The sequence below is a fragment of the Aotus nancymaae genome, unplaced genomic scaffold (assembly GCF_030222135.1).
Source record: "Aotus nancymaae isolate 86718 unplaced genomic scaffold, 86718_ANA_hifiasm-v0.15.2.pri h1tg000076l, whole genome shotgun sequence".
Classification (NCBI taxonomy): Eukaryota; Metazoa; Chordata; class Mammalia; order Primates; family Aotidae; genus Aotus; species Aotus nancymaae.
Genome location: NW_026988491.1, coordinates 12,454,660 through 12,481,108, shown reverse-complemented (window position 1 = coordinate 12,481,108; position 26,449 = coordinate 12,454,660). Strand labels below are relative to the sequence as shown.

The 26,449-nt window shown below is 53.7% G+C and overlaps 2 protein-coding genes across 3 annotated transcripts; one reads left to right on the top strand and one right to left on the bottom strand.

The window, feature by feature from the left end:
• On the top strand, positions 1–13,941 carry SOX10 (SRY-box transcription factor 10). The gene is made up of 4 exons (XM_012458926.3): positions 1–217; positions 691–1,190; positions 6,537–6,805; positions 10,523–13,941. Exons 2-4 carry the CDS (start codon positions 763–765, stop codon positions 11,224–11,226), a joined length of 1,401 nt encoding a protein of 466 aa, XP_012314349.1. The 5' UTR covers positions 1–217; positions 691–762; the 3' UTR covers positions 11,227–13,941.
• Positions 13,942–16,415: 2,474 nt separating this feature from the next.
• Positions 16,416–26,422, bottom strand: POLR2F (RNA polymerase II, I and III subunit F). Of its 2 annotated transcripts, XR_001108424.2 has the most exons (6): positions 26,278–26,398; positions 23,664–23,733; positions 23,088–23,218; positions 17,208–17,332; positions 17,045–17,116; positions 16,577–16,592 (listed from the first exon to the last, which is right to left on the bottom strand). XR_001108424.2 is itself a non-coding variant. In XM_012458928.2 (5 exons), the coding sequence occupies exons 1-5, from the start codon at positions 26,295–26,297 to the stop codon at positions 16,502–16,504; spliced, it is 384 nt and encodes a 127-aa protein (XP_012314351.1). In that variant the 5' UTR covers positions 26,298–26,422; the 3' UTR covers positions 16,416–16,501. The 2 variants fall into 2 exon arrangements, 1 of the variants encoding a protein (XP_012314351.1); XM_012458928.2 differs by lacking the exon at positions 17,208–17,332 and having other exon boundaries at positions 16,416–16,592; positions 26,278–26,422.
• Between the last annotated feature and the right edge of the window lie 27 nt (positions 26,423–26,449).

Genomic DNA, 26,449 nt, shown 5'->3' with positions numbered 1-26,449 from the left:
AGTCGCTCAGTCAGTCTCGGGCTGTCCGGCCAGGGTGGTTGGTGGTAAGGATTCAGGCTCCGTCCTAACAAGGCCGTGGCCTGAGGCTCAGGGCCCCTCGCCCCTCCCTCCCAGCGCACCAGCGTCACCCCCCAGCCCCGAGCTGGACCGCACACCTTGGGACACGGTTTTCCACTTCCTAAGGACGAGCCCCAGACTGGAGGAGAGGTCCGAGGAGGTGAGTGCGCAGCCTGCTCGTCCCTGGCCCGCTCAGGCCTGGGACCCTGCTGTGGGGTGGAGAGCGGCGACACCCCGCCCTTGCCCCCTACCTGGCTCAGCTCTAAACTCCGTTGGGGCAGGCTGAGGGAAGAAGGAAAGGTGAGAGAAAAGGTGGGAAATTCCAGGGGCCGGGATTAGAGCAAAATAAAGGTTCCGTTTTTTTATTCCTTATCATCAACAAACCTCAACCCAAAAAAGGAGGTTGAAAAAAAAAAGCCACCCACACCAAGAGACGGTTGGGACCTGGTGGTGGGAAGACGCAGAGGTGGGACGCACCCACCTAGAGTCTGGCATGTGCGTGGGCCCCAGGGGCCAGAGTGGGTTCAGCTGGAGCAGGAAGGGCCGCCACCTCGGGGCTGTGCCCGCGTCCCGTCCCGGGCCGCCCTCGGGGCTGCGCGCGCGGCCGCTCCATCGCGCCCTCCTTCCATCCAGGTGGGCGTTGGACTCTTCGCGAGGACCCCGGCGGCGGGCCCGGGGGAGGCGGCGGAGGCGGCCGGGGGCGACATGGCGGAGGAGCAGGACCTATCCGAGGTGGAGCTGAGCCCCGTGGGCTCCGAGGAGCCCCGCTGCCTGTCCCCGGGGAGCGCGCCCTCGCTAGGGCCCGACGGCGGCGGCGGCGGATCGGGCCTGCGAGCCAGCCCAGGGCCCGGCGAGCTGGGCAAGGTCAAGAAAGAGCAGCAGGACGGCGAGGCGGACGATGACAAGTTCCCCGTGTGCATCCGCGAGGCCGTCAGCCAGGTGCTTAGCGGCTACGACTGGACGCTGGTGCCCATGCCCGTGCGCGTCAATGGCGCCAGCAAGAGCAAGCCGCACGTCAAGCGGCCCATGAACGCCTTCATGGTGTGGGCGCAGGCGGCGCGCAGGAAGCTCGCGGACCAGTACCCGCACCTGCACAACGCCGAGCTCAGCAAGACGCTGGGCAAGCTCTGGAGGTGAGCACCCGACCGCCCCGGGCTCGGCCCTCTAGCTTCGGGTGGATTCAGGGAAGCCGAGGCGGCCCGGCCTCCTGCACCCCAGAGCGGGATTGCCTGGCGGTCCTCCTTGGATGGGGCTGGAGACCAGGTGTGGGGGCCGCGCCTGCCCTTCCCCTACAAGGACCCTGGAACTCGGAACTCCAGAGGCCTAGGCCGGGTCTCCCCTCGGGGAGGCGGGCAGGAAGGCGCCCCCTCGTGGTTGGAATTCTGCGGGTGGCAGACCGTGGGGCTTGGGGCTTCCTAGGGAGGGAAGGAGAAGGCCTTCACTAACGCCCTGCCCACAGACACGCACACTCATGCCACCAGCTGCTGTGGTCAGGAGGATTCAAGGGAAACGCTTGGAAGGAACCAAAGGCTTGGCTGGAGATGCAGGGAAACTGAGGCAGTCGGAGAACTCGGGGGAAGTTCAAAGCAAACAAGGAATTCAGATGAGGGTCTTTGGAAGAGTGAGGGATGAAGAACTTCGGGGGAAACATGTTCCTGCTGCTGCAGGACCTCATCCTATCCTAAGGGTCTTCCCTGGGACTTTCTGGCCCCACCCTCCTGTGAGTTGGGGGCTTCTTCATCCTCCTAGGGAGAGGACACACAGAAAGGAGACTCCCCCCTCCTGTCCTGTCCCAGAGCCACTAAGCTGATCTCTTTCCTTTCCTCCTTCTCCCAGTTCGGCGCCATCTTCCCTGCCAGCGCCCCACCCCAACGTTGAGCAACCTCTTCCCCCCAGCCCCAGAGCTGGAGCTGAGCACTCTGTCCAGAAGGAAACCTTGGCCCCCTTCCTGCCCAGGGGCTCTCAGAGTCCCAGGTTCCCTGGGACCAGCCCACACCTCTAGGAAAAATGTCCCCCCACAGGGAGCAATTCTGCCACCCTCAACTCAGGTCTGGGGTTCAGCCAGGTCTCCTGGGGATGTGTGGAACAAGGCAACACCCTACTCCCACCCCAGGAGTCCCAGAGCAGCTCCGAAAGAGAACAGGGACTCCAGGAGATGTGAGCCGGTAGCAGTCACCTGATTCCCACTAGACTGGCCAAGAGACAGGCCCAGAAAAGCAAAGGAATCAATCACAAAGGTCACATAGAAGTTGGTGGCAGAGCCAGGGCCAGAACCCAGGACTCCCATACTTTGTCCAGAGGACTTCCCCGACATTGTCTCTGGAGACAGTGGTGGATCACCTTCACTCTGAGGAGTGGCCAGGAGGTTGGGGGGAAACAAGAAGTTGAGAACAAGAGAGGAGCATCTGGGTTCCAGAAAGCTAGGGCTTTGTCAGAGGAGCCTGCCTTCCTTCCGCTGCCCTCCCCCTTGCCGGCCACAGCTGGGTAGAGATTGGGTCTAGAGGCTTAGAGTGGTGGAAGGAGCAGGAGGGTCTCCAACAGGCCAAAAGATTCAACAGCCCCCTGGCCTGTTCTTGCCAGGGGTTTGCTGAAGGCCTGGTGTCCCTTCCCCTGCCCTTCCTCAGCCCTTATCACCCTGCTCACCCAGGGCAGGCCCAGGGCTCAGCGACCAGGCCGCTGTGCGGACCCAGACAGCCCAGTTCTGCTCAAGAATAGAGGTCACAGCTAGCTCCTCTGACCAAGGTCCATTCAGATTTGGATGAGGCTTGACCCAGGCCAGTACCTTTAGTGCCAGGGAACAAAAAAGAGCAAGTGAGAAACAGACAACCAGGAGACACAGACAGACAGATAGGGCAGGCCCTGGGGACCATGAGAAGACCACAGTGCGAGCTCAACGAGAGTCAAAGCAAGGATGGACCCCATTCTCCCTCTACCTCCCATTGCCAAGGGTTTGAGATTGGCTCCTCCTTTGTCCCTGTCCCCAGATTCCCCCAGCCCAGAACCTGGGCTTGGACTCCCTTCAGGAGGACTCATTCTTGGCCATCACTCAAGTTATGTGCACAGGGGCCAGCCTGGGGTGTGGCAATCAGGAAAACTCGCACTGCTTGCTGAAAACCCAATGCCAGAGGGAGGAAGGGGCCAGAACCACGGCAAGGATCAAAGGCAATGCCAACAGATGGTGGCTCCCTAGACCCTGGATGGGGGTCCTGAAAGACACGTGGATGTGGGCTGGGCTGGCCAATTGCTCCAGGGGCTTCTCCTGAAACCTCCCCAAGCTGTGACTCCCAGGATGTCAGGAAGGGGGGTCGTTAGGTAGGCAGAGCTGGAAAACAGGTGTCTTAAAACCAAAAAGAGAAAGATACAAACTGTGTGAAGAGCCCCAAGGGAATGTGGGATCAGACACGCTGGAGCCCAGGTCCTAAGGGGCCATGTGAGCCCCGAAGTCATGCTAACCTTTGATGCCCATCTGGGGAGGGGCCAATAGAGGCTGATCACAGGGTAATGGCTGTGGGTTGGTTGACCTGCCTGGAAAGAACCAGAGCCAAGAAACTGGAAAAGGGAACACAGATAAGAATCCCTCCCTCGTGGTGGGGGTCACCCAGCTTCTCCTGTTCCCAGTGCCACAGGCCCCTTCCCCAGGTAAAATCTTCTTATGCCCCTGGCCTAGCAGGACACATGTAGCAGCAACTGGTGCCCCACTGTGGGAGCTCTCTGATTGGGGTTTCTAGTTTGGGTGGGGTATCAGCCTACCTCTTCCCAGCCCCATTCCAAACCTGGGAGACCAAGGGGAAAGAGGGCTGACAGGAAGGCACAAATGAAGATGGGTTTGGAGTTAGAGCTTGGGCTGATGTGGGGGGTTTGGGGCCGGTAATGTTGAGTGAGGGCTGGTGCTGGAGACTGGGTTTACATGGTGGGCAGGCTGGGTCTGGGGTTGGGCTGGAGGTGGAATCAGCTGTCCCGCACAGCTGGTGGAGGAGGCACTGGGGTTAGGGCTGGGGTCAGGGATGGCAGCGGGCCCGGGCTTAGGTTTCTGTCAGGGTTACGCTAATGCTGGGAACTAGCTGAGGAGGTGGCAGCGGGATCCGATGTTGAAATCACCCCTCTCTTCTGGCCCCTGTCACTTTCTTGCTGATTGCTGGCTGCCAGCTGAGCAAGGGGCAAGGGAAGGATGAGTGAGAGCGTGAGCTCCGTGTGCTATGTCCCCAGCTATCCCTGAAGCCTCTGTGCTGGGGCCCGCTGCTGGCTGAGCAGCTCTCTCCTCTGTGGGCTCTCCCCAGTGACACTCTCGAGGCCTGCTCCACCCCCTCCCCTGGTCCCAGCCATCACAGAGGGTGCCTGCATCCCACTCCCTGATTCTCAAGGCCCTGCTCCAGCATCTCCGTCCTAAGTGTGTCCACTGACTCTGACAGAGTCTCAGCTGGAGGGACCCTCGGAGAAAGCTGGAGCTAGGGCTGGGCTCAGGGCGGGGGTGGGGGGAGTAGACAGGGAGGCTAAGCCGCAGAGGAATGCTGCTGCCCGCTAGGAGGTGCCTGGCATGACCACCCCCGCCCAGCCTGGGGAGGGAGGGCTCGGCCTTCTGCTGACTGGGGGAAGAGGGCACCCACTGGGGTGTGAGGGGTGGGGCAGCTGGAAAGAGAGGCCCTCTGGACTGACAGACAGGTCTGCTCCCACTAAGACTCATAGACTGTCAGTCCCAAGGTCTGGGATCCTAGAATCTGTGGACTTTCCCCTCGGGACCCTCTGTATGGTACCGCATCCTGCCCTCCTCACCCTGGGGCACCCAAACCCTGAATGACCTCCCCCTCCAATCCTAGCCTGAGGCTGGAGTCGGTGGCAAGGGCACTAGCTTCAGGGCTTCCTCCCTCCATGTGTTGGTTTCAGGGACTGTCCCAGGGTCTGAGGAGAGACTAGCTTCCTCTACCCTCTGTTATGTTATCTTCTTTTATATATATATATATATATATATATATATATTTTTTTTTTTTTTCCCCCCAAATTCTTTGAGAAAGAACTACCCTCTGTTATCTTCTGGACACGCATATAGGATCTCCCGCAGGAGAGAGTGCCCCCCGCCCTGACCCGTGGTGAAGAGGACCCACATCTGCCCCCTCAATCCCACCACACTGGAATTCACACAGTCAGGACCCAGAGTTGAGAGGCCACCCCTAGATCCTCCGGTCCAACTGCCCACGTAAGCAGCATTAGAAAAGCACCTCTCGGGGCTGGGCGCAGTGGCTCATACCTGTAATCCCAGCACTCTGGGAGGCTGAGGCTGGTGGATCATCTGAGGTCAGGAGTTCAAGACCAGCCTGACCAACATGGTGAAACCTCATCTCCACTAAAAATACAAAAATCAGCCAGGCCTGGTGGCACGTGCCTGTAGTCCCAGCTACTTGGGAGACTGAGGCAGGAGAATCGCTTGAACCCAGGAGGTGGAGATTGCAGTGAGCCAAGATCGTGCCATGGCACTCCAGCCTGGGTGACAGAGTGAGACTGTCTCCAAAAAAATAAAAAATAGAAAAGCACCTCTTGAGCCGGGCACAGTGGCTCATGCCTGTAATCCCAGCACTTTAGGAGCCTGAGGCAGGCAGATCACTTGGGGTCAGGGGTTCAAGACCAGCCAACATGGTGAAACCCCGTCTCTACTAAAAATACAAAAATTAGCCAGGCATGGTGGCTCATGCTTGTAATCCCAGCTACTCAAGAGGCTAAGGCACAAGAATCACTTGAACCCGGGAGGCAGAGTTGCAGTGAGCCAAGATCGCACCACTGCACTCCAGCATGGATGACAGGGTGAGACTCCCTCACAAAAAAAAAAAAAAGAAAGAAAGAAAGAGAGAGAAAGAAAAACGTCTCTTTCTCAAGGTGCTCAACCTGCTTCCCAGGCCCTGGTTCGAGGCACTTCACATCCGTTATTCTGGCCAATCCCACACCCAAGTTAAGATGTTATCATCCTTTTATAGGTGAAGAAACTCAGGCTCAGAGAAGTAATTTGCTCAAGGTCACACACACAGCTAGTAAGTAGCAGAGACTGAGCTCTCCCCCAGCCATGCTGCTTCTGTTTGCCCACCCCCAGTCCCAGGGAGCTCACCCCCTAATGAGACAGCCAATTCCACTTGCAGACAGCTTTGATGATGAGAAAGTGTTTCCTTTCCTTGAACTGGCATCTTCCCCTTGAAACCTGTATTCCTACTTCTAACTCCTCCTCAGGGGCTGCCAGGAGCAGCGGGCTGACCCCTCATTCACCCTCCAGCCCGTGAAAGATTTGGGGGCAGAGATCACAGCCCTCTGAGGCTGTTATTCCTTGGGCCTCACATCTCTCAGTCCATAAATCATAGGGCAGAGCCCCACCCGGGTCCTGTCCTCTGGGTGTCCTATCCCAGGGTCTCCTGTCTTCCAAGATGGACACTCAGAGGGAGGCCAATCTGGAGTGCTCTGGCACTCACACCGGCCCCTCTCTGCCACCCACCCCACCCCAGGCTGTTGAATGAAAGTGACAAGCGCCCCTTCATCGAGGAGGCTGAGCGGCTCCGTATGCAGCACAAGAAGGACCACCCGGACTACAAGTACCAACCCAGGCGACGGAAGAATGGCAAGGCCACCCAGGGCGAGGCGGAGTGCCCTGGTGGGGAGGCTGAGCAAGGTGGGACCGCCGCCATCCAGGCCCACTACAAGAGTGCCCACCTGGACCACCGGCACCCAGGAGAGGGCTCTCCCATGTCAGATGGGAACCCCGAGCACCCCTCAGGTGAGTGCTGATGACAGAGCTGGGGGTGGGGCAAGCCCAGGCAGAGGAGAGGGCTGGATGGCATGAGACCCAGACGCTCCCCAGCAGCCCTGGACCCTGGGGAGACTGTGCCAGGTTATGCAGTTGCCCCAGCAGAGATGCAGGGGCCCAGAGGGAGCTCCATGGGGACTCCAGTACCAGGGGCAGTGGCTGGGCAAGATAGTTCTGACCAGGACTGATCCAAGGGGTCACTGCTGCTGGGCAAATAGGGCCAGTTAAAGAGTCTATGGAGGCCATGGAGTGAGAGGTGTCTGGGGCAGTTACAAGGAAAGGGGGAGAAGACAGAATGGGTTTGAGAAAGGGATGATCAAACAGAGGAGAGGAAATCACTGCCTCTTTCCCAGTGGTCATTCTTTTTTCTTTTTTCTTTTTTTTTTTTTTTGGAGACAGAGTCTCGCTCTGTCACCCAGGCTAGACTGCAGTGGCATGATCTCAGCTCGCTGCAACCTCCACCTTTCAGGTTCAAGCAATTCTCCTGTCTCAGCCTCCCGAGTAACTGGGACTACAGGTGCACGCCACCAGTTCTGGCTGATTTTTTGTATTTTAGTAGAGTTTCACCATATTGCCCAGGCTGGTCTCGAACTCCTGAGCTCAGGCAATCTGCCCGCCTCGGCCTCCCAAATCCCACCACCCATTCTGACAGAAGAGACACGGCATATGATGCTGAGCACAGGCCGTGGATGGAGCAGACATAGCTATCTTGTTTAATTCTCATTAATGATAATAACGGCTAACATTAATTGAGTACCTACTCTGTGTCAGGTGCTGTGCTGGTTGCCTTATGTATACTAATTCAGTCACTGCAAACAATGTGGTGAGGTAGCCAAACTGCAAGGGCTCAGATCTCAGCTGTGGCAAGTTACTCTCATTTTACTGATGAGAAAACAGACAGGAACTTCCCCAGTTTGGTTCTAGGGCTTCTGCTTGGCACCACGGCTCCCTTGCCAGTGTTCCCAATGTACAGAAAGTGACACAGGTCTGCCACATGGGAAGTGCTCAGTGAGCAGAGCTCTGCCTTCAGAGGACATGCTCTGAATCCTACTTTGTGCCAAGCACCAGAGTGGACACCAGGGGTACTAACCAGAGAAGCCTACAGTCCCTGGCCTCAGAGGCCCATAGTCTAGAAAGAGGAGCAGGGATGAAAACGAGTGAGTTAAGTACAGGAAGAAACAAAGCTGGGCATAGTGGAATGTGCCTGCAGTCCCAGCTACACAGGAGGCTGAGGTGGGAGGATCACCCGAGCCCGTGAGTTTGAGACCAGTATGGGCAATATAGTAAAACTCTGTGTCCTTTTTTTTTTTTTTGAGACAGAGTCTCACACTGTTGCCTGGGCTGGAGTGCAATGGCGTGATCTTGGCTCACTTCTACCTCCACCTTCCGGGTTCATGCAATTCTCATGCCTCAGCCTCCCTAGTAGCTGGGATTACAGGTGCACACCACCACACCCAGCTAATTTTTTACATTTTTAAAGTAGAGACAGAGTTTCACTATGTTGTCCAGATTGGTCTCGAACTGCTGACCTCATGATCTGCCTTCCTCGGCCTTACAAAGTGCTGAGATTATAGGTGTAAGCCACCGCGCCCGGCTTTTTTTGAGACGGAGTCTCGCTCTGTTGCCCAGGCTGCAGTGCAGTGGTGCCATCTCGGTTCACTGCAACCTCTCTCTGCCTCCTGGGTTTAAGCGATTCTCATGCCTCAGCCTCCTCAGTAGCTGGGATTACAGGTGCACACCACCACACTGGCTAATTATTGTATTTTTAGTAGAGATGGGGTTTCACCCAGGCTGGTCTCGAATTCCTGACCTCAAGTTATCCACCCACCTCAGCCTCCCAAAGTTCTGGGATTACAGGCATGAGCTGCTGTGCCCAGCCTATCTCTTAAAAAAAAAAAGTATAGAAAGAAACAAGTGTGCCGGGCGCGGTGGCTCAAGCCTGTAATCCCAGCACTTTGGGAGGCCGAGGTGGGTGGATCACGAGGTCAAGAGATCGAGACCATCCTGGTCAACATGGTGAAACCCCGTCTCTACTAATACAAAAAATTAACTGGGCATGGTGGCGCGTGCCTGTAATCCCAGCTACTCAGGAGGCTGAGGCAGGAGAATTGCCTGAACCCAGGAGGCAGAGGTTGCGGTGAGCCGAGATCGCGCCATTGCACTCCAGCCTGGGTATCAAGAGCGAAACTCTGTCTCAAAAAAAAAAAAAAAAAAAAGAAAGAAAGAAACAAGTGTACAAGAAGCTTGTGTGAGATCCAGAGGTGGCACGGCCTCTGGGGGAGTAATCCACCCATCATCCCATCCAGTCAGGTCTCCAAGAACACCCCGCTACCCACCCGACTCTTGTCAAGGAAGAGGCTTCCAGAAAGAGGCAATGTCTGGGCTGCTTGGTACAATCTCTATTTTACTGATAAGGAAACTGGTTAAGAGAAGACAGGGGATTTGTCCAGACACAGAACCAGGATTCAGAAACCTAGGCAGGTCTCTTCAAGTACAGAGCCCTTGGCCAATGCAGGACTCGGCGCTGCCTCTGGTCTGATGGAGGAGGCACAGGCCTGTTCTCAGGGAGCTCAGAGTCTCTTAAGGCCATGGACACGTTCTCTCCCACACACATGTATATACTCTTCACGTGCAGAGATCCAGGGACACACACACACATCAGGAGACCCTGGACTATGTACAGAACAACCACCTCAGAATGAAAACTGTGGACACAGACATTTTCTCACCCTTCAAGGCCCTGCCCCACTCAGACATCCTTTCCCCATGCCCATGAGACCTTCCCTAAATCCCTGGGGCAGCGGGTAGACTCCTCCTCTGGTCTCCCAGGTCCTTCCAGAGTTGGAAGTCATCACAGCACTTCCAACTCTGGGCGCATGTGGATCTATGGATCTGTGACTAGACTATGAGCTTTGGGGACAGGGATCCATTTTATTTACATTTGTATCCCCAGCACCTGGCACAGTACCTGGTGTTTTGTAATGCTCCCTAAAAGTTTGCCAAATTAATATGTGAATAGGAAAGTGAACAGATAAAGGAACAAGAACCAGTTTTCTAAGTGCCCTCCCACAGAGGTAGGCAGCTCAAGGAATGACAGGGCAACACAGGCCAGGGTGTGACAGGGACGAGGGCCTGCCAGTGGGCTGGGCAGCAGGGCGGGCTCAGGAGGAGGCAAGGATTGGAAAGGACACAACACGAGGCCGGGGCAGGGAGTAGGCCCAGGCAACCAGCAAAGGTGAAACAGAGCACTCAGGAGTCTGGATGAGTGAGGCTTAGCATACAGGGCAGTCGGCAGGGGCACAGAAGTGGGGCTGGCAGAGTGCAAAGGCCAGGCCAGACCACCTGGGCAGCAGAGAAGCTGATGAGAGGAAGAACTTTCCACAGGAAAGGTTTTTCAGAATGAGGCAGGCCTCCCCTGGTGGGTGACAGGGGAGGAGGCAGGACCCATCCCTAAGATTTGAGAATTTCATCAACAACTAGAGACCAGTATTTACTAAGACCAGTATTTAAACAAATGCTGACTCATGCTGCTAAAATGTGACACTTAAAAGCTCAGAGCAGCGATCAGACCTCAACTTCCCAGAGGCACCTGCTGCCTGAACGTGAACCATCGAAGTTCACGTGCACCCACCTGGCTCTAACCTGCTTCCCCCTTGCTCTCTCTCTCTCTGTCTCCCTTCCACCCAGGCCAGAGCCATGGCCCACCCACCCCTCCAACTACCCCAAAGACAGAGCTGCAGTCGGGCAAGACAGACCCCAAGCGGGATGGGCGCTCCATGGGTGAGGGCGGGAAGCCTCACATCGACTTCGGCAACGTGGACATCGGTGAGATCAGCCACGAGGTAATGTCCAACATGGAGACCTTTGATGTGGCTGAGTTGGACCAGTACCTGCCGCCCAATGGGCACCCAGGCCACGTGGGCAGCTACTCAGCAGCCGGCTATGGGCTGGGCAGCGCCCTGGCCGTGGCCAGTGGACACTCCGCCTGGATCTCCAAGCCACCAGGTGTGGCTCTGCCCACGGTCTCGCCACCTGGTGTGGATGCCAAAGCCCAGGTGAAGACAGAGACCGCGGGGCCCCAGGGGCCCCCGCACTACACCGACCAGCCATCCACCTCACAGATCGCCTACACCTCCCTCAGCCTGCCCCATTACGGCTCAGCCTTCCCCTCCATCTCCCGCCCCCAGTTTGACTACTCTGACCATCAGCCCTCAGGACCCTATTATGGCCACTCCAGCCAGGCCTCTGGCCTCTACTCGGCCTTCTCCTATATGGGGCCCTCGCAGCGGCCCCTCTACACGGCCATCTCTGACCCCAGCCCTTCAGGGCCCCAGTCCCACAGCCCCACACACTGGGAGCAGCCAGTATATACGACGCTGTCCCGGCCCTAAAGGGGGTCCTGTTACCACCACTCCCTGCCCAGCCCCTGCCCCCAGCCTGTGTGCCCTGTTCCTCGCCCACCTCAGGCCTGGCGGTGGCAGTGGAGGAGGCTGCAGAGGCTGACAGCTGGGGGTGGCTTTCTGTCAGGCTCACTGCCCTGATGACGCACCCGCCCCATCCAGGCTCCAGCAGCAAAGCCCCAGGCGAGCAGGCTGGGCAGAGGAGAAGGAGGTTGACTGTTGCTCCCACACTGAAAGATAAGGGGCTGCACCTTCCCCCCAGGAATGACCCTCTACCCCAGGACCTGAGAAGGACCTGCTCACCTGCCTCAGGGAGAGGAAGCACCAGGGTTGGTGGCATCGGAGGCCTTACCACTCCTATGCACTCCTGTTTCCTCTCTCATGGAGAGTGAGGGTCTGACATGCCCATGCCACCAGTGCCACAGTGCCTAAGAGCTAGGCCACCCAGAGACTGTGCCTGGAGCAGGCCGTGTCTCCCACTCAGGGGCTGAGAGTAGTTTTGAGGAGCCTCATGGGGAGTGGGAGGTTCGAGGGACTTAGTGGAGTTCTCATTCCTTCAATGCCCCCTCCCCTTCCGAAGGCAGGAAGGAGTTGGCACAGAGGCCCCCAGATCCAGTTCTGTGCCAATAACCTCATTCTTTGTCTAATGGAGAAAGAGCCCCCAGTCCTCCTCCACTACAACCTCCGTGACCTTGAGGCGCATCCCAGTAGGCGAGGAGGCAGGGGCTTCAGGAAAGGAATCAGAGACAATTCACAGAGCCTCCCCCGCCCCACCCCGGGCTCCTCGCCAGCTCCCTCTTCCCTTACTAGGCTCTACGGCCCCTGCTCTGTCAGCCCCACTCCCTGGCTTCCCAGAGAGTTAGAGCTGCTCAGGCCCAAACCCTTGGCTGCAGGAGACACAGGGCCCAGCACCCAGGTTGCTGGCAGCAGGCTGAAGACACTAGAATCCTGACATGTACCTTCTGCCCTTGCCTCTTGCCCCTTGCCTCCCAGTGGTATTTGAATAAAGTATGTAGCTATATCTGCCCCCATGTTCCTGTTCTGCAGCCCCCCCCAATTCACATGTAACTCATTACTGTCTCCTGTTATTTATCTCAGTAGTCCCCTCTCCTAGCCACTCTAGACCCTATTAACTCTGCATTAAGCATTCCACATAATAAAATTAAAGGTTCCGGTTACCTGCTTGGTGAGCCTGACCTGGCCTGTCTCTTGATCTCAGCCCTGCACTTGTGCTTCCTCAAACGCTTTCTGGAAGTAGCTAGGAGTAAAATGCAAAGGATAGATCATCAAAGATCTCTCGCTCTCCCTCGACACTCCTCCCTCTTTCCCCTCCCCCTCCCCTCTCTCTCTCTCTTTCATTCCCCTCTCCTTTCTCTCTCTCTCTCCCTGATAAGAAGATGTGGACAATGGAGTGGGTTAGGACAGCTTGCATCCCAGCGGGGTCCGTCTGAGCTCAGGGACTGAGCCTCAGATGTGAGCTTCTCCCCAGCCCAGCTGTGCCCCACACTGCAGGGGGCCACTTACTCTTAACTGACTCAGCTAGAACTCACTGCCTTCCAAGCAGCCCCTCTGCTCACCCAGCACCCAGCAGAGGGTAGTATGCAAAGAATTCAAGAGACTGGTACTGAAGAGGAGGTGGGTTAGGTGTGACACCGTGCTGTCTGCAGTCAGAGGCCTGTCCTTCAGGATGTGTGGATAGGCCCTGTGTTGCTGCATCCCCCGACCTGCCGCCTCCCCCAGCACACACATAGCAGCCCACGCCAGGATCTAGCCAAACCTTCACAGCAGCTGCCCATACCCAAGTCCAGACTAAGGATGTCAGACATGCAGTCTACTCCTTAAGCTCCTACTCCCTAAGAGCTCTTTCCTCAGCAGAAGTCCAGACCACACCCAGAGGCCAGGACCACTCTACCTCACAAGCACACAACTCCAAGGACAGGGGGAATCTCTTTGCCATCTTGCTCTACTGATGAACAGCTCCGATGGTTGAAGTTCCTCCTCATACCCAGTTGCCATTTACTCAGTGCTCCCAAGGGTTTTATGTCATTCGGGCCAGTGAAGGAGTAGGTCCAATTGTTATGTTTTCCAGATGGGGAAACAAGCTTTGCGAGGTTGATGCTAAGAAATGCTGGTGCCAGAATCTGAACCCAGCTCTGACTCCAAGGCTTGCACTCTTAACCAACATCCCCTCCACCTGCCTGTGGTTTGCAGATCCTACTTCTGCTTTGTATCTGGAGCAATGCGTCTTTCACTGCTCCAGCCTGGGCATCCTCAGCTTCCTTCCTTCCATCCATGGTCTCCAGCCCCTAGTCAGGACCAGGGAGAGAGGCAGGGCACCAAAACTAGACCAGTCCCCAGGGAGGCCAAACTCCCTCCATCTGGGATCTGCTTCGCGGAAGCTGTTCAGGCAACCTCCCCAAAACTGCTGGTTCCCATGAAGCTGGATGGTAACCGAACCCCCTGATCTTTTAGACAATATCCATTGCAAAGTCATACCCAAATTGTACGTATGCTGTTTTTGGTGTTTTGTTGTAGACAAAAGCAGAACTTTACACTGATCTTTAACAGACCTTGCCTTGTTGGGTTTGACCTATTTCCCCACCTGTATTAAACCTTTTAGGACTCAGCTCTCCTTTGGAGCTTTATGTATCTGCAAACTTGAATAGCCTCATTCAAGTCACTAATAAAGGTTGAAATGAAGAGGGACACCTGCGTACAGTACTAAACACCTCTCTCCACTTCAATTCCATTATCGCCGCTTTTTTTTTTTTTTTTTAAACGGAGTCTTGCTCTGTCACCAGGCTGGACTGCAGTGGTGCAATCTTGGCTCACTACAATCTCTGCCTCCCAGGTTCAAGCAATTCCCCTGCCTCAGCCTCCCAAGTAGCTGACACTACAGGCACATGCCACCACACCGGGCTTTTTGTATTTTTTTTTAGTAGAGATGGGGTTTCACCATGTTGGCCAGGATGGTCTCCATTCTTAAGGAGCCTGTCTAATCAGTTCTAAAACTGTCTAATTACACCATCATGAAGCACAGGCTTCTCTGTCTCGGTTGCATGGAGACTGCCGATGCCTTGTCAAAAATCAAGATTCCTGGATCTCTGGCATTCCCTCAGCCTACTGGACCAGTAACCATTGAGAAAACTTTATTTGGCAACATTGGTTCTTAGATACCCTATGCTAGCACCCCATCTCCTCTTTATTATATAAGTGCTTTCAAACATGGAGTGACTTATTCTAGAATTTTGTCATGGATCAATCAGTACTAACCTTAAATGTGCTGATAACTTTTACAACCCACCCTTTCCCCTTCATTGAAAGGCAGGACATTTTCCCACTTCCATTCTGTTCAGTACTCCTGCTCGCAGTGGGATGAGGGATATGGAGCTGGCACCGTGGGGACCAGGGGGCACATCCAGAAGAGGACACTATCATCCCCAAGACCCCGAATCTGATGAGACTGATTGAGTGGGAAGTCACTGAGAATGTGGAAGGAGGGGAAATGACCTCAGAGAAGTCAGAAGACCTGGGTGTGCATCCCTTAAAGCAAAGATTCCAAGTGTGCACAGGCCTCAGGAAGGCAGGAGCTCCACTTGTAAAGAAAGGGTCAGGTGTTTCTGGAAATGACTGAAGAGATTATGCCCAAACCCTAAGAAAACAAAACCAATAGTGGTGGCTCGTGATATTTTATTCAAGAGAAGTCAAAACCCAGGCCCAGCCAGCTGAATAGCAGGGGACTCCCCCAAAAGAGGAGAATGGGAAGAGGGAGACAGGAGGAAAAACACCCCTTCGGTCCCATTTCCCTTGCACCCTATCCCCTAAGGGTTAAGCCCCCACTCCCCTCCTCCCCAGCCCAAACCCCATCTCCCTTTAATCACATCTGATACTGAGCAGCCCAGCAGGGAACAAAGAGACCATTTAGAGAAATGGGGCCGAGAAAGTGACCCCCGCACTCTGGGGCGGCTGCCTGGATGCCAGCACAAAGGCGGCATTTCAGAGCTGAAATTTCAGCACCCAACTTGATTAAAGGATTCCACAGGCTTGGAGGAGGGTGGATGGGGGTGTGAAGTCCACTGCTCCCTGAATTAACCCTTCTCCAGGGCAGCAAACACCCTCCCACCGGTGCAGAAGCTCATCCCTCACTCCTCACACCCCACCCCAGGCCCAGGCTGCGCCGAGACCTGGAGCCCTGCCTGCTGTAGAGGTTAGGGAAGCCCAGCTCCTCTTCTTGGAAGGGGAGCTGGCAGTGGAATGGAAGTCAAGGCTGGCATATTCAGGGAGCCAGTTTTCCCTCTATCCCTGTTCATGTCAATATACACCCGCCCCCGACCCCCTAGGAGGGAGGAGCCTGTGTGACTGATCTTACCTCAGGTTGGGTAAGCAGGATGGAGAAAGGAAGAGGACCCATTAGAACCTCAGGCAGAGGAAGGGGGAGCTCCAGCCCTGACTTAATGTAACACCTGGAACCCAGGAGCACCTCCACCCCAGCACCATCCCCCCCAAGGCCTCAGAGGATCACCAGCCCCATACAGGAGGGAAAGGACATCTTACAGGGGGTGGGAAGAGGGCATGGGTGTGGCACACAAAGAGGTGGGCCACAGAGGACAGTGTGTGGGCAGAGTCCTGAGGAGGAGTGGGGACAGCGTCGTGGGGGCAGGGGAGGCAGGTGCTCTGTCCTTGCTCCAGCTGCTGACTTGCCCAGCAGGGCTCTGCCTGGGAAGGGTGGGAGATCAGCACACCCCCACGCTTCCTGCTGGGGCACTGCTCCTGAAAGGGGATCCGAGCCCATGATAAGAGGCTCGAATCAGGTCCTTAGGAAACAATGGGTGGCTTGATGAGACCTGCTCTGTGATACTCCTGAGAAGGGAGAAGCCCCTGCAGCCAGTACCCACTGGAAAGGAAATTGGGGGTTTCCATGGCAACCAGCTCCCTGGGCACAAAGACTCGTCTGTCTGCTAGGAAGGCAGCTGAGGTGTCTCCTCTGCAGCAGCCTTTGCTCTGGGGAACAGGGAGATGGAGGGAAGGATGTGGGGGATCCACAGGGGCTAAGGGCCCCTGGTGCTTCTTAAGGAGCTGACAGTCACAGGGCCACTGAAATAGATGCATGCTCCAGGCAGCAGGGCAGTCACAGGGAAGCAACAGGTGGTGACATCGCAGATAAGCAGAGGGGAAGGGGGTTGGAAGGTTGAGTATTTTATTATTTACACATATAAAATGAGAATGAAAATTGGGCACAGGGCAAGGGCAGGAAGATGACTCCAGCTCAGTCGGTGATGATGAGCTCGTCCACCCCCCAGTCTTCATAGCTCCCATCTGGCAGGTAACGGCGAATGATGATGGGGATCTTTCGGGCCCTGTGGCAGGGGAGAAGTCACAAGTACATGAGGGCTGGTGACCCCAGCTCTGCCGCAGAAGGAACAGATTGTGTGCGAAACACAAGGCAAGAGAAGTCTTAGGAGCAGCCTTTTGGGACTGATGAGGGTACTTTGTCAGAAAGCAATTACAAGAAAAAGAAAGTTTTTATATCAGACAAGAGGGAGAAGAGCGACAGAATACTGGTAAGGCCTCCTGCAGCAGGAACAGGGAAATTCCAACAGCCAGAAGAGGCCCCCTCTCATCAGTGCCCTCCACTTTTCCCTGCCTCCTCTTCTCTCTTCCTCCTACCTCCTGGTGAGCTGTTCCTAAGGATCTGTAGGAATAAGCATCAACTTCCCAGTCAGGGAAGTGGGAGCAAAGGGTGCAACAGAGAGCCCAACAGATGCCTCCCAGAGCTCTGGAGAAGTGAAGCACGATTTGACTGACTTACTTGAGTTCCTTCATGGCGATGAGCAGAGGATCGGTCTCCCCCTCCAGCTCCACCATCACAGGGGCACACATCCTGGAGGGATAGGGACAGGTGTTGGAGAGACAACAAACCCAGGGAGAAGGGCCAGCAAGCAGTGAGGGTGGAACGGCATCTGAGTCCTCACCTAGAAAGGTCACCTTCTGGGTAGGCAGGCATAGTAGGGAGTGGTGTGTAGGAGCACTGTGCAGAGATCCTCCCTGGCAGAGGCCTATTGCAGACTCCTGAGCCCAGCAGCCACAGCAGAGTATCCTGGTGGGAAGGGTAGCATGTGCAAAGACACATCGTTCTAACTGCTCCAACCCCAGAGCCTTGCCTCAGTGTCCACAGCACCTCATTTCAATTTCTACTCTCTCTCTCTCTCTCTCTATTTTTTGGAGACAAGGTTGTACTCCCATCGCCCAAGGTGGAGTGCAGTGGCAAGATCTTGGCTCACTGCAACCTCCACCTCCCGGACTCAAGCAACTCTCCTACCACCTCCCAATCAACTGGGACTACGGGCACACACCACCACGCCCAGCTAATTTTTTGTATTTTTTGTATAGATGGGGTTTCACCATGTAGCCCAGGCTGGTCTCAAACTCCTGGGCTCAAGCAATCTGGCTGCCTTAGCCTCCCACAGTGCTGGGATGAAAGGCAGGAGCCACCGCACTGGGACTCATTTCCATTCTCTCTAGTTCCATTCTCTATAGCTGCAGCACCTCAGTAAAGGCCCTGCCCTTCCTGCCCAGCCCTCCCTACCCTTCACTGCAGCCGGCAGTCATGGGGTTTGTCTGCTTACAACACTGCCATGACACCCCTTGGCTACCAAGCCAGAGCGCAGTCTGTCCCCTGTTCGCCTTCCTAGCACAGCCCCTTGCTACTCTCCCATATTTACCCACATTCCAGCCATTCCAAACTATTTATGATTCCCTAGACGTGCCATGTTGTTTCCCTTTTGTGTGCTCTTACAAGCTCTTCCTCTCCCTAAAAGCCTGAGAGAGGTTCAGATGTCTCCACCCTGGAAATCCTGTGCTGAATCTTCGGTACCCCGATTCATTTTGCACATACTTTTCTTGGCGCCAATCTCATTGAACTGTAACCACTTGTTTGGAAGTTTTCCATATCAGACCATGAGCTCCTGGTGGCCCAGAACTACATGCGATTCAACACAGAGGCCCAGACCCCAGCACAATGCTTGGCCCACGGTGGAGACTTTATAACCAAGCAAGGGATGCCAATTATAGGCCCATCTCATCTAGGAAGCCACCCCTGATGATTCCAGCTCAGGTTCACACTAACACACCCAGAATTAATAGGAGAGCATGCTAAAAAAAAAAATACCAGTTCCTGGGTCCTTCTCCAGACCCCCTGAATAGAATCTCTAGTGAAACGGCCTGAGAGCCTGCATTTGCAAAACTGCCCAGATGATTCTGATAACCAGCTAGTCTGAGAGCTACCAGCTTACTGATTTTATTAGTTTATTAGTTTTTATTTCAATTTATATTACTCCCAAGAGACTGAAAATTTCCCAAGGTCAGAGATGAAGTATTTAACTTTCCCTATATCCTCTCTCAATAAGTATTTAAACTTTCCCAAAACATAAAGCTTTAAAGAATGTGGCAAAATACTTTTCTTGATCTGCATATGCCTGCTTTCTTTCAAAATATAAATAATTTAGCCAGGCGTGCTGACTCACGCTGATAATCCCAGGACTTTGGGAGACCAAGGCGGGCAGATTATGAGGTCAGGAGATCGAGACCATCCTGGCCAACATGGTCTCTACTAAAATACAAAAAATTAGTTGGGCATGGTGGTGCACGCCTGTACTCCCAGCTACTCGGAAGGCTGAGGCAGGGGAATCGCCTGAACACGGGAAGCGGAAGTTGCAGTGAGCCAAGATCACACCACTGCACTCCAGCCTGGCAAGAGAGCAAGACTCCGTCTCAAAAAACTAAACTAAAATAAAATATTCAAGAGCATTCACTAATTCAGCACCTATTATGCACATGGAATGTTGAAGAATGTGTCCTTAAGTAATTTGTCTTGCCTTTGCAAATAAACACATCAACCGTCCAGTTAAGAAGTAGATGTAACAAATATCATCAGCCACCAGGTGGTGCTAATGAACCAGACTGAAAATCCATCCAAAACCGACCCAAGAAACAGTTCTGGCCAGGTGCAGGGGCTCACCGGTAATCACAGCACTTTGGGAGGCCGAGGCAGGTGGATCACTTCAGGACAGGAGTTTGAGACCAGCCTGGCCAATATGGTGAAACCTCGTCTCTACAAAAAATTAGCCAGGTATGGTGGCATGCACCTGTAGTCCCAGCTACTAGGAAGGCTGAGGCCTAAGAATCTCTTGAACCAGAAGGTAGAGGTTGCAGTGAACCAAGATGGCACTGTTGCACTCCAGCCTGGGTGGCAGAGTGAGACTCCATCTGCACCTACCAAGTGCAGAGTCCCACTATGGCTGTACAAGAGCTTACAGCAGGCAAGGAGCCACCAGATGGTGTCATATCACTTACCTGGAAGGAGCACTAACGACTGGAATGAGCTGAACCAAGCTCTGCTCCACAAGAAAAACAGGACACTTGGCCTGGTGCGGTGGCTCACACCTGTAATCCGAGCACTTTGGGAGGCCAAGGCAGGTGGATTACCTGAGGTCAGGAGTTCAAGACCAGTTTGACCAACATGGTGAAACCCCGTCTCTATTAAAAATACAAAAAAATTACCCGGGTGTGGTGGCAGGCACCTGTAATCCCAGCTACTCGGGAGGCCGAGGCTGGAGAATCGCTTGAACCCAGGAGGCGGAGGTTGCAGTGAGCCAAGATCACGTCATTGCACTCCAGCCTGGGCAACAACAGCGAAACTCCGTCTCAAAAAAAAAAAAAAGAAAAAGAAAGAAAAGAAAAACAGTACACTTAGACTTATGAGTGGCCTGGATGTTGGCCTCAAAACCTTTAAGTGCTTCACGTTGCCCACCAAATGAACTCCAATCTTCTGAACTTGACACTCACGGGACTAGTGTCATCTTTTCCAGCGTTATGCCCCAAGCTGCTTCTGATCCCTCACCACAAATCCATGCCTGCCTGCCTCCACCTGGACCTTTCCTTGGGCTGTTTCTGGCACCTGGAGTAGCCACAATGCCAACTCTCTTTACCTGTCCCGACTAGAAATCTAATCCTTTCACAAGCTTTCCCAGTCACCCCTACAGTAACTCTCCTTTTTGTACCTTTCATAAAGCACCACTCGTGTCTGCCTTGGGTTGTGAGTATCTGTGCACAGGTCTATCTTCCCCACCAGAAAACACCTGGAGGACTGGGGATTACGTCTTTTTTTTTTTTAATGGAGTCTACTCTCTTACCCAGACCCAGGCTAGAGTAGTGGCGTGACCTCGGCTCACTGCAACTTCCGCCTCCCAGGTTCAAACAATTCTCCTGCCTCAGCCTCCTGCGTTGAGTAGCTGGGATTACAGGCGCCTGCCACTACACCTGGCTAATTTTTGCATTTTTAGCAGAGACGAGCTTTTGCCATGGGCCAGGATGGTCTCAAACTCCTGACCTCAGGTGATCCACCCGCCTCAGCCTCCCAAAGTCCAATCAACATGGTGAAACCCCATCTCTACTAAAAATACAAAAATTAGCCAGGTGTGGTGGCAGGCGCCTGTAATCCCAGCTACTCAGGAGGCTCAGTTGGGAGAATCACTTGAATCCAAGAGGTGGAGGATACAGTGAGCCAAGATCACACCACTGCACTCCAGCCTAGGCAACAGGGTGAGACTCCACCCTGTAAAATGAATAAATAAAATGAATAAATAATAAAAGAAAAAATTGTGGGTGGCTAGTGAGACAGAAATTGAATGTCTCATTTTATTCAATTGTACTTAATGCAAATGGCCACATACAGTTTGTGGCTACTATAATTGATGGTGCAGGCCCAGAGGATCCTGACCTTGGTGGCACCAAAAGATATCATACTGGGTGTGGCTCTAATGCCACTCAGAAGAGCAGAGAAGAGGAATGAATGAGAACAATGTCGCCCATAAAACCCTTTACTGAGGTAGACATGATGGTCATCTTTACCCCCACAGGACTAGAGGAGACAACAGCCCAGTGCTGCTCGCACACTAAGGAGGGGAGGTACAGACAGCACTGCTGCCCCGCAAGCACATGGAGTCCACAAATCTGGCCCCAGCTTTCCTTTTTTTTTTTTTTTTTTTTTGAGATGGAGTCTCACTCTGTCGCTCAGGCTGGAGGGCAGTGGTGCAATCACAGCTCACTGCAGCCTCAACCTCCTGGGCTTAGGTGATCCTCCCACCTCAGCCTTCTGAGTAGCCAGGACTACAGGAGCACACCACCACACTCAGCTAATTTTTGTATTTTTGGCAGAGATGGGGTTTCACCATGTTGCTCAGGCTGGTCTTGAATTTCTGGGCTCAGGCAATCCTCCTGCCTCGGCCTCCTCAAGTGCTGGGATTACAGGTATGAACCACTACACCCAGCTGCTTTTCTTTCTAGACTAATTTCCACTATTCCCTACTTGAACTACGCTGCCTCCTCCAGATACCCACCATTTCCCACACCAGCCTATAGGGAGTCTTGGGGAGGGGCTCCTGTCCTCAGTCTCATGCTTCCCCACAGAGTACCATTAGAGTACCCCTCTCTGTCCTCTCACCTACTCTTCACAAGAAAGCAGTAGTAACTATTCTGACAGGTGAGCCTGGTTGGGGGGAAGCAGGCATCTGTGGCCCCGCCTCTTTGAAAGTCCCTGCGTTCTCAAAGCCATCTGCTGGGGGAGGGTGCTTCCAGTCTATTCTCTCCTCTGCCCCAAACCTCAGTAGTCATCTGATGGCCTGCACTGCCTGTGGCTAACTCCTCTGCACTCACTGGACACTTGGATCTCCACCTGTCTGCTCTATCTCCTGAATCTTTATTCTCCCAACCATGGGAGAGAAAGTTTGCCGATTCTCAAATCCCCAAAACTCCACCACTACTCTGTGCTTTCATCTCTCCAGTGTGCTCTCAAGCTGGAGGGGCCCCCAGTCTGCTGGGCTGGCCACAGTCTACCTCACATCAAGAACCACCTTAAAGCCAGGAGTGGTTGCTCATGCTTGTAGTCCCAGCTCCAGCACTTTGGGAGGCTGAGGCAGGAGAATCACTTGAGGCTGAGTTCAAGACCAGCCTGGGCAACACAGCGAGACCTCTATCTCTACAAAAAAATACAAAGCCAGGCATAGTGGCACACATCTGCAGTCCCAGCTTGAAGCTACTTGGGAGGCTGAGTCAAGAAATTCGCTTGAGTCCAGGAGTTTGAGGCTGCAATGGGCTATGATCAGGCCACTGTGCTCTAGTACGAGCAACAGAGTGAGACCTCGACTAGGAAAATAAAACAAAAAGAACCACCATGGCCAGGCCCAGTGGCTCTCACCTGTAATCCCAGCACTTTGGGAGGCAGAGGCAGGCAGATCAATTGAAGCTGGGAGTTCGAGACTAGCCAAGGCAACATGCCGGGACCCCGTCTCTACTAAAAACACAACAATTAGGCATGGTGGCATATGCCTGCAATCCCAGCTACCTGGGAGGCTGAGGCATGAGAATCACTTGAACCTGGGAGGCAGAGGTTGCAGTTAGCTGAGATTGTGCCACTGCACTCCAGCCTGGGTGACTCAGCGAGACTTTATCTCAAAAAAAAAAAAAAAAAAAACACTGGTACACATTGGCTCTGACTTCACCCTTTTTCTGCTTCACTAATCTGACAGGCAACCATCTAGTTCTGGTTTTTGTATCATTTTTCTCCCATACTGTTACTTGACTTCTCAGATGTTCACGTCCTAGTTCTCCTATTAGATCACAAGCTCCCTGAGGGCAGAGGCCTAGCACAATGCCTGGGTACACAGGGACAGCAACACCTTTGGAATGTGAGAGTGGAGAGTCTATTTTCAGGTGCCGGGCTGGGCAAGATCAGTGGCTCAGGAGCTCACTATGGTCTGACGGATGGAGAGGACAGTGAAGGGGCAATCACTCACGCAATCTGGAGAGCTCGGGTGCCCAGCACGCGGGCTCGCTCGTACTTGGTCATGTACGGTGTAGTGATTCGCTTCTGGTTGGCCTGTGGTCGCTCCCCAGAGGGGAGGATCTCGACATTCTCTTGGCCTTCCTAGACAAGACAAAAAAGAGAGAAAATCTCAGGTGGCATTTTTGGGTTACAGGGAGGGTGATAATGACAACAATCATAATCACTGCTACTGCCACCATTAATGCTTACTGCATGCCAGGGGACCAGGGGACTGCTTCCTAACACCTCATGTAGCTCTTACAATAACCTTATGAGGCAGGAAGGTGCTGTTTAACTTGACAGTGAACTAACCGCCCCAGAAGCCATAGGCTGTGGACCACATGGACAAAAGCTTTCAGGCCTAACCCGCAGGGCTGTTCTGCTGTGCAAGACTGGAACACAGCTCACTCTAACTGGGAATGCTTATGCCGGTGGGTAGGGGGGCCCTGACCACAAACAGAAGGCAGATACATTCAGGTAATTATCACCTGCCAGACTATTTGGCAGCTTGGGCTGCAGAGGTGGGAGCCTGAGGCTGAATACTGACCTCTTCAGCATTCTCCAAGTCATCTAGCCCTTCATCCTCTTCCACGTCATCAAAGTCATCGCCATCAAAACTGTACAGGAAGAATAAATCAGTTAGTTAGAGCATCACTTACCAGAAACAAAGAGGGGCCGACCATGGTGGCTCACACCTGTAATCCTGGTACTTTGGGAGATGGAAGTGGGTGGATCACTTGAGGCCAGGAGTTCAAGACCAGCCTAGCCAACATGATGAAACCCCATCTCTACTAAGAATAGAAAAATTAGCTGGGCATGGTGGCACATGCCTGTAATACCAGCTACTCAGGACGCTGAGGCACGAGAATTGTTTGAACCCAGGAGGCGGAGGTTGCAGTGACCCAAGATCGTACCACTGCACTCAAAAATAAAAAAAAAAAAAATCAAAGAAGGCAGAGATATATGTCTCGCCCACTATATAGGAAGCACTCAATAAATATCTACTTAATAAGAAAATAAGCCGGGCATGGTGGCTCACGCCTATAATCCCAGCACTTTGGGAGGCTGAGGCAGGTGGATCACTTGAGGTCAGGAGTTCGAGACCAGTCTGGCCAACATGGAGAAATCCCCTCTCTGCTCATAATACCAAAAATGAGCCAGGTGTGGTGGTTGGTGCCTGTAATCCCAGCTACTCAGGAGGCTGAGGGACGAGAATCACTTGAACCTGGGAGGCAGAGGTTGCAGTTAGCCGAGGTCACACCATTGCACTCCAACTTGGGCAACAGAGTGACACTCCTTCTCAAAATATAATAATAATAAGTAAACCAGACTTTTGTTCCATTTTACTCCTTCAATCTTTCCCCATCTGCCCCCAAATTTTGTTAGGACTCATTCATCATCGCTGTGGATCATTCTCATGAGCTTTTTTTTTTTTTTTTGAGACAGAGTTTTACTCTGTCACCCAAGCTGGAGTGAAGTGGTGCAATCTCAGCTCACTGCAACCTCCGCCTCCTGGGTTCAAGCAATCCTCCTGTCTCAGCCCCCCGAGTAGCTGGGATTACAGGCATACACCGCCATGCCCAGGTAATTTTTGCATTTTTAGTAAAGACAGGGTTTCACCATGTTGACCAAGCTGGTCTCGAACTCCTAACCTCAGGTGATCCACCCTCCTTGGCCTCCCAAAGTGTTGGGATTAAAGGTGTGAGCTACTGCTTGGCCTATCAGTATTTCAACATGTGCTTATCCTCATCTAAAAAAAAAAAAAAACCCTTACTTCTCTTCTCCTTCCCCCTACAGCCCTAATTTCATAGTGCCCTTTGAAGCAAAAATAAGTGAAAGAGCTGTCCCTCACTGTCTACAATTCCTCTCTTCCCATCCTGTCATAATCCCACTCCAAAAAGCCTTTCACACCGACAGCTCCATCAAAACCATTCTTCCCGAGTTCATTAATGATCTCCACATTGCTAAATCCAATGGGCAATTCTCGATCTCATTTAGCCTGATCTACCAGCTGACACATTAGGCCACTCACTCTCCTCACTTGACTCCAACGACACCTCACTCTCTTGGTGTTCCCCGACCTCCCTGGCTTCTCTTTTCCTCCAAGCACTCAACGTTTGAATGCCCGAGCGCTCAGCCACGGGCCGTCTCCTTTTCTCTACTGATACTGAGAATGCTGTAGCAATCCCACACGTTTCTTATTTTTATCTTCACACTAGATCTCTTTGTGCCCACACATCCAACAGGTAATTTTTTTTGACTCTACCATTAAAATAGTAATATATCCAGAATTCAAAACCACTTCTCACCACCTCTACTCCTACCACCCTACCACAAGCTACTGACTTTCACCTAGATTACTGCAACCAGGCCGGGCACGGTGGCTCACACCTGTAATCCCAGCACTTTGGGAAGCTGAGACGGGTGGATCACTTGAGGTCAGCAGTTTGAGACCAGTCTGGCCAGCATGGTGAAACCCCATCTCTGCTAAAAACAAAACAGCCAGGTGTGGTGGCGCATGCCTGTAATCCCAGTTACTCGGGAGGCTGAAGCAAGAGAATGCCTCTTTGAACCAGGGCGGCGGAGGCTGCAGTGAGCCGAGAACGCGCCACTGCACTAGAGAGCCTGGGCGACAGAGCGAGACTCCGTCTAAAAAAAAAAAAAAAAAGATTACTGCAACCAACCCCTCCAGACTTTTATTTAATGCCACCGGGTGGAGTTGCCCCAGACCCTCCTCTGGAGAACTCCTATACTACATACTTCTAGAACTGGGGAAGCTCATGCGACCCCCATTACCTGTTTACTTACTTATGGGCCTGTGCCCCCTCTTTTAGAAAGTGAGCACGTGGAGGGCAGGGACGATTCCTCATTCACCTCAATATTCCCACTGCATGACACAGAGCCCGGCTTACTGAAAGACACCTTTCCTACGGATCCTCTCCGGACCCTCGAGCCAGGGCCTTCCTGTGCCCGGTCTCGGGTGGGGTCTATGCTCCTGGGTCCCCGCCCTTCCCTTCCCCGGCTCCGCCTGCCCCCTCAGGCCGCTAATCCCCTCAGACATTGCCCCTCGACGCCAGGCTCCTCAGCCGCCTTCGACCCACGCCCTGCCTCATCCGCCCCTTCCGAGGTTGCCGCAAAGGCCACTTCGCTCTCGCACTTACTTGTCCTCGTTGTCTGACATGACACCCTAGTCTCAGCGACGCCGCTGCTCTCCAGTCCCGCGCGGAGACCCGCAAACGGCTCCACTACGAGTCGCGCGGCGCCACGATTATCCTGCGCTTGCGCCGTGACCCAGAGGAACTCACTTCCGGGAGGCAGGACGCCGCGAGGGAG

Bases quoted from the DNA above. Each gene is read 5' to 3' on its own strand.
- SOX10 (XM_012458926.3), top strand. From the start codon at position 763: ATGGCGGAGGAGCAGGACCTATCCGAGGTGGAGCTGAGCCCCGTGGGC. The intron at 1,191-6,536 runs GTGAGCACCCGA...ACCCCACCCCAG, and splicing joins ACGCTGGGCAAGCTCTGGAG to GCTGTTGAATGAAAGTGACA. The intron at 6,806-10,522 runs GTGAGTGCTGAT...CCTTCCACCCAG, and splicing joins GAACCCCGAGCACCCCTCAG to GCCAGAGCCATGGCCCACCC.
- POLR2F (XM_012458928.2), bottom strand. From the start codon at position 26,297: ATGTCAGACAACGAGGACAA. The intron at 23,734-26,277 runs GTAAGTGCGAGA...CTTCCTGTACAG, and splicing joins ATGTCAGACAACGAGGACAA to TTTTGATGGCGATGACTTTG. The intron at 23,219-23,663 runs GTCAGTATTCAG...TGTCTTGTCTAG, and splicing joins ACTTGGAGAATGCTGAAGAG to GAAGGCCAAGAGAATGTCGA.